The 18,284-nt window shown below is 32.4% G+C and overlaps 3 protein-coding genes across 4 annotated transcripts; 1 reads left to right on the top strand and 2 right to left on the bottom strand.

The window, feature by feature from the left end:
• Positions 1-5,414: 5,414 nt before the first annotated feature.
• LOC108771632 (uncharacterized) lies at positions 5,415-7,282 on the bottom strand. The gene is given in 4 exon segments (XM_083287317.1): positions 5,415-5,588; positions 5,704-6,127; positions 6,780-6,958; positions 7,175-7,282. Coding segments are annotated over 4 exon segments (885 nt in total).
• A 1,594-nt stretch (positions 7,283-8,876) lies between these two features.
• Positions 8,877-13,849, bottom strand: LOC108771682 (nucleoplasmin-like protein). Of its 2 annotated transcripts, none has more exons than XM_018537029.1 (5): positions 13,711-13,849; positions 13,311-13,426; positions 11,658-11,871; positions 10,606-10,679; positions 8,877-9,185 (listed from the first exon to the last, which is right to left on the bottom strand). In XM_018537029.1, the coding sequence occupies exons 1-5, from the start codon at positions 13,730-13,732 to the stop codon at positions 9,078-9,080; spliced, it is 534 nt and encodes a 177-aa protein (XP_018392531.1). In that variant the 5' UTR covers positions 13,733-13,849; the 3' UTR covers positions 8,877-9,077. The 2 variants fall into 2 exon arrangements, with proteins under 2 accessions (XP_018392531.1, XP_018392532.1); XM_018537030.1 differs by lacking the exon at positions 8,877-9,185 and adding an exon at positions 9,692-9,922.
• Positions 13,850-15,112: 1,263 nt separating this feature from the next.
• Positions 15,113-18,070, top strand: Sil1 (Sil1 nucleotide exchange factor). Its single transcript, XM_018537028.1, has 4 exons — positions 15,113-15,474; positions 16,169-16,452; positions 16,975-17,240; positions 17,317-18,070. The coding sequence occupies exons 1-4, from the start codon at positions 15,360-15,362 to the stop codon at positions 18,068-18,070; spliced, it is 1,419 nt and encodes a 472-aa protein (XP_018392530.1). The 5' UTR covers positions 15,113-15,359.
• Positions 18,071-18,284: the final 214 nt, after the last annotated feature.

Here is an 18,284-nt window from a genome sequence, read left to right as displayed (position 1 = left end):
TTCTCTCTCTCTCTCTCTCTCTCTCTCTCTCTCTCTCTCTCTCTCTCTCTTTTACCGTTTTTCGTAAAATAATATCTTCACTGAAATCATACAGATTTTTAAGTATCATTGATAGATGTTTCTATGAATGAAATTGCTCATTACATGATTAGCGGCCATATGATTAATTAGCTAATTATAGCGGGATTAAATTTGAATTTCATTCATTTATGCATAGACAATACGAGTTTCGCTTTGAGAAGTTCTTTGCGTAAGCAATGATAAAAAAAATAAGCAACATTGTTATTTATTTAATAATATTATAATTTGTAATTTAATCTTTTATCTGTACCGCACGTGCGTACGCAACACATGTTTTATTTTTATTATAATCGATATATGATCTGTTTCTTTGATTCTCACATCTGTAATATTCTATTGTTTACTATTTGAATATTTTTTTAACATATGTATTTAGTAGGAGAAAGTAGGGTAATTGTGCGTATTTGGTTTAGCACTTTTCCGATAAACGAAGTCACGTCGAAATTTTTAAGCTGTCAAAATTACTATTAAAATATGTAATTTCACTTTTTTTCCACTCAGAGGTAATTCGAACTATCTCTGAGTAAAAAAAGTGAAATTTTTTATTTTGATAGGAACTTTGGCATCCAGAAAATAAGACGGTAAGACCGTATTCTTATTTTGTTTATTTAATCGTGCATATCTTACTAAAGTACATCATTATGTGCGTCTTTTGAGCTATTATTATTTATTGAATTAAATTCATAAGATTATCCATGGTTTTAAGATTCATTTTGTGATTTGTGAGAATACTTTGTAACATCCTATCTGCCAATTCGATGTGATGTGTCTCACAAAATATCGTCTTTTTATTATATTTAGTTTTGGAATTGTACTGAGGATGACTCAATATGAGTCGAAACGTATCCTAATTATGATTGAATAAATGTTATTTATGAATTCTAATTTATTCAAAAGACAAAATTGATTAAAATTACGTATCAGTAACAACGCAGCACTCTCATTCGCCCTTGAGGACTGTAATTTTTTAAATTCATAAGTCTTTGAGTAATCGTTTTTTTATCAAATCAATTTGCGATAGAAAATTGTGCAATAAAAAGTGCACTATTTCCGAAGAAATCGGAAGATATGATTATTCGCGCATTTTGAATATATTTCTGAGATGTTAGATAAATCAAATATTAAGCGTTTTCCATTTATATATATATATACATATTTACAAAAGAAGTTTGCCATTTGTATGACTCAATCATATGTCATTTGCGACAGTATTAGAATAAAACTGACTTTACTAATAATCGTTTCATTCGAACTACATTCTCGTCTCCATATATTTGGAAAGGTTAAAGCCATGAGGTCATTGTATTCTTCACGCAAGCCACATTTAGCATCGCGAACGCGATATTCACGCGCAACAAATAAAACTCGGTATTGGACGGTCGCCGCATTTAGCGCTAAATATGTGACGAGAATACCAGGCTTTGTCGATGCAGTTCCCTGGTTTCGCGGATTATACGAGCGCAACACACACAGGCACACATTTCATTTCATTTTAATACATACCACCCTCCGTGAAGCCGAGAGCGCGATCCACGTGGTATTCGATCCGTGGAGCCGCGAAAACATCCCCCTGTGACGTCGTCGGAAGTCGATGGGTATTCGACTCTGGCAACTCGACGTATTTAATGGGGACACGGAAACGACTGGAGCTCGCGACCGAAGCGGTAAACAGTCCTAAAGGTTTCCGTGGTAGCACTTAACCACCCGCTGACCCGTATTTCTTTTTCTTTTCTGCTACAGCATCAGGATAAGCGATGACGGTTCACTCCGACGGCAGACTCGACTTCCCCTCGATTCTCGCTAAAAGAAGAGAACGTTCAGAATCCGTTTTACTCTCGAAAGTTCCGGAAATGTGATTTTCATATCGGTGATATCGGCTTTAATGAGGTCTACTGAATTTCGATAATGAGTCATAGTAAAGTGGAATGGATGTCAAATAACACTTATAAAATTCTGTAATCACGTCGAGATAGATAATTTTACAGAATTATTTAATAATTAATCCGAAATTTTGTTTATTTGACAATTACTTGATTTTAATTCTTCAAATGCATTATAACACAGATAATATATTTCTGACAAGAATGAATAACAGAGAAATTGTGCATATATATGATAGAGATATATGATGCGGTTTTATTCATAAAATTATACTTTCTCAGAAACGTCAGAAATATATGCGTCACACTGCGAACTTTTTTATCGTTTTAATCGCCGCTGGTCCGATACAGAATAGCCGAACGCCCACGAATTCGTTCTCGGGATTGACGTCCCTCAGCATTTTGTCGATACCTTTTACTGGAGAAAGAAAAGAGGCAGATCGGCTTATTATATATGATATGCATTATAGTATAGCCAATCGTTCCCTACGTTCTCCGCATAACAGCTTTTATAATTGCACATTAATAGGACCGCTAATAATATACATCGCGACTAGATGGACGAAGAGAATAGCTCAATGCAGAGGAATAACTGGAGTATCTCTTAATTACTCTTTGAGGTTCTTATTTTGGTTATGCAGGTTGTATAAAAAATAAATTTAAGAAATAGTATATACTAGCTATAACGGTCAAAGCTGGATCTTAATGCTTTTTACATAATTCAATGTAAATTATATAACAAATATATATTATATATATATATGTATTATACTTGCGCATTTATATCATATTTGTAGTCATTTTAAAACAGCACACCAATTATATATATATACATATTTACAAAAGAAGTTTGCCATTTGTATGACTCAATCATATGTCATTTGCGACAGTATTAGAATAAAACTGACTTTACTAATAATCGTTTCATTCGAACTACATTCTCGTCTCCATATATTTGGAAAGGTTAAAGCCATGAGGTCATTGTATTCTTCACGCAAGCCACATTTAGCATCGCGAACGCGATATTCACGCGCAACAAATAAAACTCGGTATTGGACGGTCGCCGCATTTAGCGCTAAATATGTGACGAGAATACCAGGCTTTGTCGATGCAGTTCCCTGGTTTCGCGGATTATACGAGCGCAACACACACAGGCACACATTTCATTTCATTTTAATACATACCACCCTCCGTGAAGCCGAGAGCGCGATCCACGTGGTATTCGATCCGTGGAGCCGCGAAAACATCCCCCTGTGACGTCGTCGGAAGTCGATGGGTATTCGACTCTGGCAACTCGACGTATTTAATGGGGACACGGAAACGACTGGAGCTCGCGACCGAAGCGGTAAACAGTCCTAAAGGTTTCCGTGGTAGCACTTAACCACCCGCTGACCCGTATTTCTTTTTCTTTTCTGCTACAGCATCAGGATAAGCGATGACGGTTCACTCCGACGGCAGACTCGACTTCCCCTCGATTCTCGCTAAAAGAAGAGAACGTTCAGAATCCGTTTTACTCTCGAAAGTTCCGGAAATGTGATTTTCATATCGGTGATATCGGCTTTAATGAGGTCTACTGAATTTCGATAATGAGTCATAGTAAAGTGGAATGGATGTCAAATAACACTTATAAAATTCTGTAATCACGTCGAGATAGATAATTTTACAGAATTATTTAATAATTAATCCGAAATTTTGTTTATTTGACAATTACTTGATTTTAATTCTTCAAATGCATTATAACACAGATAATATATTTCTGACAAGAATGAATAACAGAGAAATTGTGCATATATATGATAGAGATATATGATGCGGTTTTATTCATAAAATTATACTTTCTCAGAAACGTCAGAAATATATGCGTCACACTGCGAACTTTTTTATCGTTTTAATCGCCGCTGGTCCGATACAGAATAGCCGAACGCCCACGAATTCGTTCTCGGGATTGACGTCCCTCAGCATTTTGTCGATACCTTTTACTGGAGAAAGAAAAGAGGCAGATCGGCTTATTATATATGATATGCATTATAGTATAGCCAATCGTTCCCTACGTTCTCCGCATAACAGCTTTTATAATTGCACATTAATAGGACCGCTAATAATATACATCGCGACTAGATGGACGAAGAGAATAGCTCAATGCAGAGGAATAACTGGAGTATCTCTTAATTACTCTTTGAGGTTCTTATTTTGGTTATGCAGGTTGTATAAAAAATAAATTTAAGAAATAGTATATACTAGCTATAATGGTCAAAGCTGGATCTTAATGCTTTTTACATAATTCAATGTAAATTATATAACAAATATATATTATATATATATATGTATTATACTTACGCATTTATATCATATTTGTAGTCATTTTAAAACAGCACACCAAGAATTTTTCCGGCTTTGAAAACACAGCTAAACTACCGAAATAATTTTACAATTAAGTTTTGATGCTTAATAGACTGTTAAAGAGAATAGAAATATAGAAATTTATTTATTTATATATATATTGCGAGTTGCGAGAAATATTACCTCAGAAATCGAATTCGGATCTCTTGTATTCCGTACCAGTATCCTAAGCTTTTAGACAAATGAGAAATATTAATAAATTTAAGTAAATGATCTTGTCAGAACTAATTGTAAAATAATGCAAAATACACGTTGTATTATAATTTGCTGGATTAGTGATGCAAAAAATCAAGAACGATAGTCTGATAAAGAATAGATAAGAATAAGTACAATACGGCGATTTTAATGTTTGATATTGCTACTACTATATGTTATAAGCTATCGATGTACATAATATACAATACAAAAGCTTGCTGCAACGTTGCTGCAATATTGCTGAGATGATCTGTGCTTATAGATAGAAAAATTATATTTGTATATCTTACAGCTATAAATATTTATGAATCTTATAGCCCTGGCTCTAAAAGTTTGAAAACACACAATTTTTCGCATTTTACGAAAAGTTAAATATCTTTGTGAAAAAAATCGTAAAGAAATTTTCAATCACGCATTTTAAAGACAGGGCTTTAAATCTGCGTCTGAAATTTTTTAATATTTGATTCGTAAATTAAAAATAATATTGCAAATTGTCTATTTCAAAGAATCATCTATTCCGTCGAGAAATAATGGACGCATCTACAGTTCCTAGCACACTTTGAGCGCGTTCTTCGTAAAATTCTTTAAAATCATCTTTTAACATCATTAAATACACAGTCATCTGCGCTCTCAGAATTCACCTGCGAGATCATGTCCGCATCTTCAGCATGATCGGCAGGTTGAGATAATTTAGAGAGCAAAGCAATTTTTTCTGCTTTATTTCGAGTAAATCTAAAAATATAAACAATTATATTTTATATCAACAATATTAGATAAATTTGATTTAATATTGAAAATATGCTACGATAAAAATTCGATATTTCTTCCGAGGCTTCTTTTCTTCACGTACAGCGTACTTTACCTTGTAGTACTGCTTTGCGTTGTTAATTTTTCAATGATTTTAGCGTCTACATTAATCTTCCTCGGTCTTTGCATGTGACTTTTCAATTTCTCTATGCTCTGCGTAAGTTGATGTACCTGCACTTTCATTGTTGCATTTTCATATGTCAATCTGTTATTCCTTTGTACAACCTATAAACGATTTGTACGATATTGTGTGTAATGTAGTCTAATTTAAGAGATTTGGACAAAAAGAAAAAGAAAGAGAGAGAGAGAGAGAGAGAGAGACAAATATATTATTATTTACTTGTAAGAATTTAGCTTTATTAAGAGGCAACGGTTCTTGAAATTTCTCTGACACAATCAAATTAAGTTCCTTTCGCGCTTCATCTAATTTCTCCATCATCTCCGCCATTACTAGTAAATGCTCATGTAGCAACTGGTCTAATTTATGTCTTAATGTGTCTTTAGCATGTTTCATACGAAGGAACTTTACACATAGATTATACGTAACTTTGTTTTTATCTAACAGTTCTGCTCTAAGCTGCTTATTTTCTTGTTCCAAGGAATCTTGCACTTCTTCGAGCTCCTTTCGCCGTTGTTGCTGAAACTTCGAGACACTGCCTGTATATCTGCCTCTGTACCGTTGTATTTCTTCAATGAAATAATCTTTTTCTCTTTGAAAAATAATTCTCTCGCCATCTAACTGTTCTACAATAAAAATAATTAATATACAGGATGTTCGTAGATTAAATCGCCAAACTTAATGTATGAATTTTTAGAACTTCAAAAATAAAATTTCTCTCTGAAAGTTTGTTCGTAAACACATACTTTTTTTTTAAAGAAATATTGATTTTTTAAGTTATAACTGTAGGAATTTCCACAGGAAAATTTTGTTTGTTTGGAGATCCTAAATTCATATTTTAAGTTTAATGGTTCAATCCAGGAAACACTATGGTGCGTTCAGGGAGATGCTATCAACACTATTCGTGTCACTTTATCCTTGTTTTACATAATTCAAGATAAAGGTAGAATGACACAAATGTATTAGCGCCAATATCGTCTCCTCGAACATACTTTAATGAGGTGCGTGTTCAGAAATTACTCTAGATAACTTCGATATGCACTTTAGCGTAATATATATAATACATAATATAATGTATAAACATAAACTAGAACCTGGAGTTATACAATAGATAATTCCTGAACGTATCCCTATATACTGTTTCATTTATATTTGTTGAATTAGTTCAAACTAGAAGCTGTAAAACTGTGCTGATAAAATTTTATAAGTAAATTTAAATAGATACAAAAAATATTGCATTTATATTTATATGATTCGATCAGAAAAGATAGTCATACATATTTTCAGATATATATTCTCTGAAAATAATTATAATTCGTAATGATTAAATCTTACGTTTTAGATTCCTGTTGCATCTTTGTTGTTTTTTTAGTTCCGCCAGTAACCTACTTTTTTCTCGATATGAATTTTCTAATTGTACATCTTTTATCTGTATAGCATCTTTTAAATTTGCTATAACTTCATTCAATTTCGCTATCTATTTTATATGATTAAAAATCAGTTATCGAGAGATATCAATATTATAAATATATAGTAATAATTTGCAAGAAATTTAACAATAATAAATATTTAAAATACAAAATGATTTTCTAATCAATTATTTATTTGTACAGAACATCACATATTATACACAGAAAGGTATTCTCTTACTATTTAAAATAATTAATTAATAATCAAGTCAAACATAACATACCTGCGGTAAGGTTACTATTTCAGGATCAACTATGTCGGATTCTGCATTGCCATAAGAAACTTTGTTTTCTACATTATTAGAACATTTACTTAAGTTAACATTCTGCATATCACAATATCTAACTCCAAAAGCCAATCTCTCTCCGTAATCTTTTTAAATATATCTAATAATTTTCTATTTGTTATATTATTTTATTGGTTATATGATATCGCATGTTTCGTGTTTAACTCAAATTGAGAGTTACAACATTCGAATTTTTGAAATTGATTTTATATATGCACCTGTATTTATGACTTTTTAGAGTATCCAAAGAATTATAATTGTTCTTTATGTGTTAAGACAGAGTAAAAGAAAACTTGACATATTATATATTATGCGTAAATAACCTACATGCAAAAGTTACTTGTCAAATACATAATCATTGAATAAAGGCGATTTTTTTAATTCAATTGATGAATTGCATTATGCGCAAATGCATATGCTGCATTTGCGCATAACGCGATCGATCAATCGACGGATTATAAAATTCACTTTAAAAATAAGAAATATTAAAAATATCATATGTTATGGATTTGAAATACTTGTTTCAAAGAATAAAACGGAGACATGTTTTCCGCGCTTCAAAAATAAAGGAAAAAGTTTACAAATAGATTAGAAATTATCCTTTGTGTTACAGTATGGTAGGTTACTCTCAAATGAATATTTACCCAAGCAATACGGATTTTAAAAGTTGTGAAATTTTTTATTGTATATCGTATATGTACAAAATAGGTGTACAGACTACGTATCAATCGCACGTACGTTTTCTTTATACATGCCACCACACATGCTTCAATAGCACATGACACTGATGCAAGAGCATTTATATGTATATACCCAGTACACCTGTAACTCCCATTTCTATTATCTTTCATCAAATGGAATGAATGTTAAGATGACGTGTATATTTTCCTTTTTTAAAGTGTATATCTTTAGAGAAAATTTTGGAATTAAAATTTTTGAGTAACTAATAATCTTCTCCCCATCTTGTACACACGAAAATAATAAATTACATCGGAGCTTTAATTTTGCGATTCTTTACATGAAACCTACTTCCAAAAATCGTGTTTTAACAGACAGAATATATTCTCGCATCTCTGAAAGAGCATGTCGGTATAAACACGATATAAAAAAAATAAAAAATACAAAATCTCATTATGGATCCATTCGTGCTTTTCAATTCTACAAATAACAACTGGACCAGAAATTATGCTGTTTTATTATGTCAAAATTATATATTTAACATGAATTTCAATAAGTCATATATAAAAAAAAAAAATCATATTTATTCTTGAGATATTCTCCTTCTTCTATCAAAAACAAAGTATTATCAAGAGAAAAAAAATATTAAATTTTATATTTCATTAATTGTATACTCCAGTATAATAAAAATATACATATTACTTTTTGAAAATAGAAACTATTTATAAAAATCTTGACATATATAAACATTTTTTTCTTTAATGTCAAATCCTACTAAATGTTATCCTGTAAAAATATTCAAGAACATGTATACTAGAAATATGCTATACAATATACTGTACATAATTGAGGTAATATTGTAATAAACTTTACTTTAGACAGAAACATAAAAAGATTTATTGAAGCACAAAAGTATCAAGTAAAGCAAACTCTTTCATAAGTAAATTAACAAAATTGCCCGAATTATTTCAAAATTACATGTAATATAATTGTTACTTTGTTGGTCCAGTTGTGTTTTAAAAAAAGTGGAAGGCAATTGTTTCGTCGTGTGATAATCTGATGAAATGATACTAGATTCGCATAAATGCGGATGATAGTGATGGACTTATGTATAATCTTAACTTAAGAGTTTGTTTTATTTTTATAATGTTAAGGCTCATGTTTATTTTTTCTTGTTCTTGTTAGCCTGATTTTTGTATTTAGCTGCAGCTGCTAATTTAGCATTCTTCTTTTTAGGTTCGTCATCTTCGTCATCTTCATCTTCAGGATCCTACAAGAAATATAGAATGTAGTCACACGTACAATTTATTCAATAAGCAAAATCATTGATAATATTTCTCGATATTTAATAATAATGAAACATAGTATATTATATTACATAAGGAAATAAATGAGGATATATACGCATATACATATATAAACACATGTATATAAAATTTATTTATCCGTTTCAAGAAAACAAATATATAATATATTTTATTGCGTTTTTATAATCAAATAAAAATTTTAAAATTACAATAGTTAGCCCAATTTTGACTTTCAAAGACACGAATTACATGTATCGATATAAATATTAGCAAATGATATCATTTGGTCTCTTCTAGGATCCAATAAAAAATTATAATACATTACTTTGCAAAAATGGAAAAAAAGGAAGCGTGATTAGTAAGAAATAAAAGCAACTCTTTGCAAAATAATATTTATTTTACAAAAATAAAACATGAAACATGAATGAGAATACAAGGGATACATTTATGATTTTTTATAAATGGTTCACGTCCATCTTTTCCTCTACTTAAAAATTATAATTCTTCAGACATTTTAAAAGATAAAGTTTGAAGTAAAATAAAAGATGTTCTTAATGCAATATTATGATATTTTTAGACATACTATGACGCAATGTCGATTTTTATCTTAATATTCTATTTGTCTACATGTTCACGACCGTACTCATTCAACGCCATTTTTTTTATCTCCTGATAAAAGTTTTCGTTTCTTTCGCGGTGCCTGAAATGGATATTTATTAAATATAATTTCATATGTTCTAGAGCAATATAAAAAGTAGAGATAGACTAAAGATAACATTATGAGGTGCAAATTCTCCTATAATATATTATTTATATATGTATACACAAACTTATGATATAAACTATACTACAACATTTTTGCACAGCATTCGCAAATTTATCATATTTTTATAGAGAAGCTTAAAGGATGTCTCGTGTAGCTCTGTGTAAGTGAGACGAACTTAAATACCAACAAATTCAAATTCCACATCTCATATATGTTTACGGAAAAACTCACAATTCGTACTGATATAGTGGAAATCACAAAGAAAATTTTCAGATTTATGTGACTCTTTGTTCGGTATTTATAATTGATTCTTATATTTAAAACTGTTTAAGTACAGTCTTAAGATATTACGAACCAAACAGAGAGCTGTATTAGCATCTTTTAGAATGATCTTGAAATAAGAATAGATTATGATTACCGCCTTTTGAGTAGGTCCAAACATACAAGCACTGATATGGTCTTACCATCTATCTCCTTTATTACTACTACTAATATAGAGAAGCATTCTACGTGCATAAATCAATATTAATAAATTAAATACTATATTATCCCCTTTTATCCTCACTTATATATATATATATACATATAGTTGAAAATATGCATATATTAAATCATACCTTCTCATCATCTTCGTCATCAAGGTTTTCTTCCACTTCATCTTCCATATCCACAAATTCATCAATGTGGCCACCTATGATGAAACAAGAATTTAAATACTTTCGTAATTTTTAATAAGAGAAAAACTATTTGAATAAGTTCATGTTATGTAATGTTGTGTAGAAAATGTAAAGTTAGTTGTAAATAATGAATTAAGATATAAAACCAAAAATTATAAATAGTTAATTATTTAATATTTATTGTGTAAAATGTGTATTTTTAATTAATTTTTCGTAATACACAAAAAATAATTTTTAATTTGTAAAGAGTAAAATCGTATAATGCATTAAATAAATTTAAAAGTATTACTTTATAATTATTATAAATATGTTGATATATTTTCATACGTAAATAGTTATATATAGTGTATATTTCATATTCCAAAATTTGTGTGTATAATTCAAGATAAAATAGCATTTATCACATATATACATATTTAAAAGCGAAAGCAAATTTTAAAAAACATAATAAAACATACAATTTTTTAACATAAAATAAATCTATTTTTATTAAAATTATTTTTCTTTATATTTTTAAAAAGGACGTTCAATTTTAATTTGACCGCTTTTACTTTTTTACTTGATATACCTTGATATACTTTTATAAATATGAATATTACAAAAAAAATATCAACTATTTGTTAATAATTTGAGAAATAGTTTGCTAAAAAGTTCGGTTAATGTACATTTTTTAAAACAAGTTTGTTAAAAATAAAATATATATATATGATATATATATATATATATCATAAAATAATATTTAATAATCTGAAATAAAACACAAGGATATTAAATTTAGTTCGGTATTAGAACAATCGCTTGTCAAGCAAAAGATAATTCTCATAATTCTCATCCTGCATATGTGACAATAAGAATTTGCAATATAGGCTCATAATATCCAAAATATGAACATTAATCCTAAGATAATAAGATAAACACAAACATAATTTTTCGGATATTAGTTATAGATTTACTAAGTAAAATTTACATAGTTTTGTTGTAGAGATACATACCAAGAAGATTGTGTCCTACTATATGCACAGGTCCACTGCCCTTAACCAACGTGAACGTGACTGGAGGATCTGGGAAACTGAGATCGAGAATAATCTGTGCTGTTTTTCCCATCTCCAACAAAGCAATTGGAGTTTTGATGGGTCCTTTTAATCCCATTGCTTCAACCTGCAAGACATTGAGTTCTCCAGGTTTAGCCTCTGGTCCCAGAAGAGCCTAAAAAATTTAAGATAATTATTATGCAAGAAATTATATAAACGTAGAATAAATAATTATATATAATAATGTTGGATATTAATAAAAATTATTTTTATTAAACTTTGTTATAACAATGTTTGTTTATAAGAATTATTGTTGTAATCAATTTTGTTATAACAATAACTCTTATAAACAAAAGATTAGGAAGATTATACCTTTAATTCCTTATAATTGTACTATTATTGAATGCATTTTATCTCAAGTATTTTTGTTACATGTTTAGAAAGTTTGATCAATTTCTACCCTTTTAGGTTAGAAAGTTACTTGTATCTAAAAAAAAAAAAAAATACAAATATTTGTATAAAAAAGGAACAAAAGATAAACATTGCTTTCGTAACTTCTAAATTTAATGAGAAGCGCAAAGCATATAACAGAGGAAATCGTTATATCGATATGTAATAAAAAATTATATGTTTATTTATAAATTTAGCTAAAAAATAATCCTACGGTCAAATGTAATGAACTACGCATAGTTTTTATAAAATTACTCGTGACGAGCTATTCATTAATATCTAATTTGTTATATTAACTTTATGTGCAATTTAATAATCGGATAATCAAGGAATTCCATTGATTTCATTCATACACTGTGATGATTCATAAGATGAAAGAAAATCTCGATTCCTTTCGTCCAATCGATTCAAATCGAGTACAGCGGCAAACGAAATTTCCGTTAAAATCTTTTATCCCATGACACACAATAGAGCCTGGGTCTTATCTAATACAAAGTGGGGGGAAGGGCGAAGCCGTTGTGAAAAAATGGCGCCAAGCATCAAACTTTCCCGGTATTCATCAGAGGACGAGTTGGTAATTATAACAGGAAGACTATAATCAATCATCGTCACTAGCACTTTATAAAAAGATGTCTCGATCTGCTTCGAAGGATTCGCAGCAATCGTTAAATTCAGACGTCGAGGAACGATTGTGATTTTAGGAAAGCCGAAAAAAAAAAAAAAACCCGGGACAACGTGGCCGACTGTCATCCGGGTTGTATATCTCGATCGAAAAATTGAACGAGATCACCAGGAATTGGCGATTGAAGTTTCGCGCGTAAAACGTTAATCGGCGACGGTGAGGAGAAGCGTTACAAAGGAAAAAGAGAGGTGTTCCTGAATGATGCTAGATGAATAACGATTGAGAACGCGGCATGCGGAAACAGGCGGCGTGGTACAAGTACGAGTAAGCCGACGAGTGCGATGGGAATCGCACGTTCCACCGCGAACGAAGGAAGGCACCGGAAAGAGATGCTCGTGGAGACGACGACGTTTACGATAGCGTGGCGGGTTTCGCTCGACACAGCGGGGCAACGCGGGCGGGGGAAAGGCCTGTTGGACATGGAGCGACGGCGACGTCCCTGTTGTCATCCGGTCGGGGTCGCCGGAATGTGGCACACTCACCATTTTTATAATGAGCTTCTGATCGGCGCCGATGTCCTGTGCCGTGTCGTCCGAGTCGTCATTCTTGTGCTCCGGGTCCCATACCTCGCTCGCGTTCGGTCCCTCCAAGGTGATTCCTGAACACAGAAGACCCTAGCTGAGTCGTATTCGTGGCGAAAGAGCCGGCACCGGACCGGGCCGGTGACCGGGACGTGGGTCGTCGTGCACGAGACCGTGCACGCCGGTTCCGGAGATTGGCAACGGGAGTCTGCCATAAATCCGCAATGGCCGAAAGCCCAACCGGCGTCTCCGGCCAGTGCATCCCCTTCGCGCTTAAATGGCCGATGGCACGTAAGTATCCGAATGCGCCGCAAAATAGCAAGGCGATGGTGATCGTGGCACCGCGGCCGTTCATATTTACCGTACAGATATTCCTCTGCCATGATGATCAGTAAGCTATTAATGGATTCTCGCAGGGATGGACGTGTGCGTGCAGTACTCGGTGATGGAGTGGAACGTGAGAGAGCGAAACGCCGCGCGCGCAACGGTTACTGTGTTACTGCGCGAGGGAACGGTCGCCGCCGCCGCACGTGCCGGTCGTCGTACGAGCGCGTAGTAAAATGAGTTTCGCCGTAGCTGACCTTGCGCGCCCAGACTACGTTCCGCGCGCTGATTGGCCAGGCCGCGGTGCCGCGCGGCGTTGCCGCTACCGTCAGCGCCGTTTGCCGCCAAACGGACCTCAAGCGTGTTACTTCGAATTTCCGAAGGTGTTCCTCGAATTCTTTCAGAATACAGAGCCTCAGTTTTTTAGAAGTATCCCGTATGAAAACACTAAAGAGATCTATAATTTATGTAACGTATAATGTGATCTTTTTGTTTATTTTCCTGTGTGATATTTTTCCAAGAATACGATTCTTAAGGTCGGTTAAGTTGTTTCATCTTCGAATAAACTGTGATAATTTAATTTATCTAAGACAAACGCAAGAGAACGAGAGCAAAGAAAGTATAAGAGCGAGTTTAAGTTTATCGAAAGGTGAAACACACAACCCAGTCTTATAGATATGTGTGACCGTGTAATTTTTTTCTTAAAAGAAAGTGTGGAAATTTTTATTATTTCTCACGGGAATTACGGGTAATGAAGAAATTACTATTTTATTGGGGTCGTATTCTCAAAAAAATACTACAAATATTATTGCAAAAGTAATATAGTATGTACATTACATATGTATATTACAGATTTAATTAGTATTATGCAATATTTTTCGAGAATACGGTTTTCAATCCTTTGTCTTCCGAAGGAACATTTGGATAAATCATTCTTCTGTACCATCCTTTCTCGACTTTTTGATATACATTATATATGTATTGTATAGTGATTTAGGCAACGGATTTTCTCTTTGCCAAAATCGCATCATACCAAAAAAATCCTCGTTTAAAACGTTGTAATAGTACAAAAAATGATGTAAAAATTACAAAAGAAAGGGAAAAGAGCGCAGTTTATTATGTCGTAAAAAAGAATATTGTTCATAATTTCTTAAGTTATAAGCCTGAGTTGTAAGTGAAAAGTGGTACAATTTCGATGCAACCTTACCTCATCTATATGTTCGATATTTGACCCAAAAAAAAAAAAAAGAAAAAGGAAAGTTTTAAGTGCGGTCAATTGCAGTGATGAAAAAAAACAAACCTTATTTTTAACAATAACATATTACTCGATTTTTTTCAGAACGCACGAGTAGATTCGAATGCGGCGGATGTGGCAACGTCGCATCCCCTCATTGGCTGGCGGTCGGCTCTGGTGGCGACCGCGTGTAACTACTGTCGGCGCATTGGTCAACATACATGAACATACAGACGCAATAAATAGCGGACGCAACACGTGAACGAGTTGTTCGCGAGTCCCGCGATAAATGTCATGCCGAGCATCACGTTGACAATTTCACGTCGCATTTGCGCCAGCTGATGACTGACGATCTCGAGATTCGCGCGTAAACGTTTCGCTTGTGAACAATCGTAGCCCGTACCACGTTCTTCTACTCCGGGTGACGACGACGTGGGTTGTTCTCTGTCAGAATGCGTGTTGACACGTGCATCCTGCTGCTATATCTGTCGCTCGCGATTTTCGGCGACGCCGAAAAAAACGAGAGCACCTTCGTGGCGACGCACGAATGGCAGACGGTGAAAAAGGGTGAGTATCTCATCGTGGTTGTGCCCGCGATCGTGGGACTACTTTACGCCGATCAAGATCCGTCGCTCTATTTGACACCACGTCAGTCAAATCCGCCGTACGTGCGGCCCTTCCGCGGCGTAAATGCGACACTCCGATCTTTCCGACGTTCCTAAACAAGACGGAACGCAGTCCTTGCATCATGCGGGATTTTCGGAGATTACTGCGTGTTGTTTTAAACGAGGAATCGCGATCGCGAGAAAGAGAAGGGGAGGGAGAGAGAGCTCTGTGATCGTTCTGTCCGAAATCCGAATCGAATGCCTCCAGTGACGTACGTTCGGTTTGGATTACGTGGTTCCAAAAAGGAACAATCTCGTAAAATTAAAATCGTTTGAGATTCTGTGTTACAATGATTCATTTTTAATAAATATTAAAATTTTACTGGAACTTTTGAGATGGATATGAATGTTAAAATTTGCTTCATATAAATATTTGAGTAAACTCCAGGAATTTTTTAAATAATCAATAATCATGAGAGTGTATATAACTTGTGTTTTTTTTTTAAATAAAATATGTATGTGTGAAGTTAAACTATATGAATAAAACTAATTTTGTCACATAAATGCATCTTGATATAAGAATTGTAAATTTTTTATTAAATTATAAATCTAAAATTCTAATCTAGTAAGATTAATAAAGATTTAATTTTTTTTAGGAACTCCTATTCCCAAAGGACTTCACGTGAGATATAATTTTGCGACTGGAGTAACAGAGGCTAAATTGATGGATGATACAGAAGAAGAAGACGATGAAAATGCAAACCGATCCAATTCTAAGTCGTTGACACTACATCCAGATAAATCGGTTTTAGAAAACGAAGAGCCAGATCCTGTGAGAATAAAAAAAGTTTCAGAATCTTTGAAATTTCCTATCGACGAATTGAAAGCAAGATTGAAGAAGCTTAAGCAAGATGAAGCAGAAGATGTATCAAACATGAATGTAACTGTTTTTTTTTTATTTTAAATATTTAATTCTCTGCCTATAATTTAGAATGTTTGGCACAAAGTTTCACTCTTAAATTTTATCCTCATTTTTCAGTTCAAATTTCAAGATTTTTATTAAATAAAAATTTTAACATTTGAGTTAAAAACTATTTGATAATGTAACAGAGATGTGTTAAAAAAATAACTCTGAATGTTTTTTAAAGCCTAGAACAAAAAACTTGGGCTAGATATAAACCCAAATTATTAAACAGAGGAAGTAAAAATATGATTATATATAGAGAATTAAGAATTAGGAATTTGTAATTATTGAACGGATTAACACATGTTGCTTGTAACAATTGCAATTATGTTTAAAATTTTGCTCATTTTATACTTCTATCATATTGCATCGTCTTGATTATAGATTTAAGTTATATCAATAATTATTTATCTAGATATAATTACTGTTATTACAAATTTAGGATTAATAACTAAAAATTTAATATCTGTAATATTTTTCTTTCCTTTTTCATTCTAGGATGGAGAAACTCGATCAAAAACTGAGACACGTTTCAAACGTTTTTATGAAACTTCGAAAGAAGAACTTAATGCTCTTAAAGTTAATGTTACAAGCGATTCAGAATTATTAAAGGAGTTTTTCCAGAGATTTCAATTGTATAAAAGTAGTATCACTACAGGAACATTAATTAGTATAGAGATTGAACGAGTATTAGACATATTAAACAATTTAGAGTACCTTCTTCATCAAATAGACAATGCTAAAGTATTCTCAGACATGGATGGGTAAGTAAAAATGAATATAATTTTCCTTAGAAAACATCAATTTACTGATATAATTTCAACTTTTTTTTCATTGTAGGTTGACTAAGATCATATCACCATGTCTTAATGGAACTTATAATGAAATAAAATCGGAAGCATTACGTCTTCTAGGAGCAGCCGCCCAATCAAATCCAAAAGTGCAAGCTAAGGCATTAGAAAATGATTTTATTCAAAAAGTGTTGCACGTCTTGTCTACGAATAATAAAATTGAAGTAAAATCAAGATGTCTCTTTGCTCTAAGTGCCTTAATACGCCAGTTTCCTGCTGCTCAGAAAGCTTGGATTGATCATGGCGGTTTGCAGTTACTTGGAAAGATTTTATACGACGATCAATTACATATACAAATGAAAGCAATGAAACTAATTAACGATCTAACAATCGAAAGGCGAAATCTAGAAGAAATCTATGATGCCGAACAGCGTCAACAGAGAATGAGGGAGTACGCTCTTACAGATTTTGAGCTAAAATTATTGAGGCACGATTACTGTAAACTCTTAAGCAACTTAATGGTCAAATGCTTCAAAGAAAAGTTAACTGGCCAATTCAGTATAGAAAATAACGATTTTCTCGAAGTAGTTTCAGATAGTATGATCACAATATCTCCTATTTGTAAAACTGAATTTAAGAATATCGAGGTTTTGCTTTTACCTGTTATAAATAACCTCTTACATTTTTATCAAAATCCTAGTATTAAACTCACTGTAGATGAAACAGACGTTTTAAGGAGTTTAATATTACTGATTGAAAGATTAAAAGAAACTATTTTTGAAGCACCTCATGATGAACTATGAATATAAGTTAATGTCTAAGGTAATTAAAAATATACGAAAGTATATCAAAGACTATAAATTAAATTCCAGTTTTACGTTAATAGATATGCAATAATGTGCAATAGCATAGGGCTTACTTAATATGCATTTGTCAGTGTAAAAAGTTTTGTCAAAGAAAGAAAATTAAAATTATTATCATAGTAATTATTAAGATAGTCTTGTAAAAGAGAACATT

Source organism: Cyphomyrmex costatus, unplaced genomic scaffold (assembly GCF_001594065.2).
Source record: "Cyphomyrmex costatus isolate MS0001 unplaced genomic scaffold, Ccosl1.0 scaffold164, whole genome shotgun sequence".
Lineage (NCBI taxonomy): Eukaryota > Metazoa > Arthropoda > Insecta > Hymenoptera > Formicidae > Cyphomyrmex > Cyphomyrmex costatus.
The sequence above is the reverse complement of the archived record's forward strand: the minus strand, read 5'-3'. Positions and strand labels throughout refer to the sequence as shown.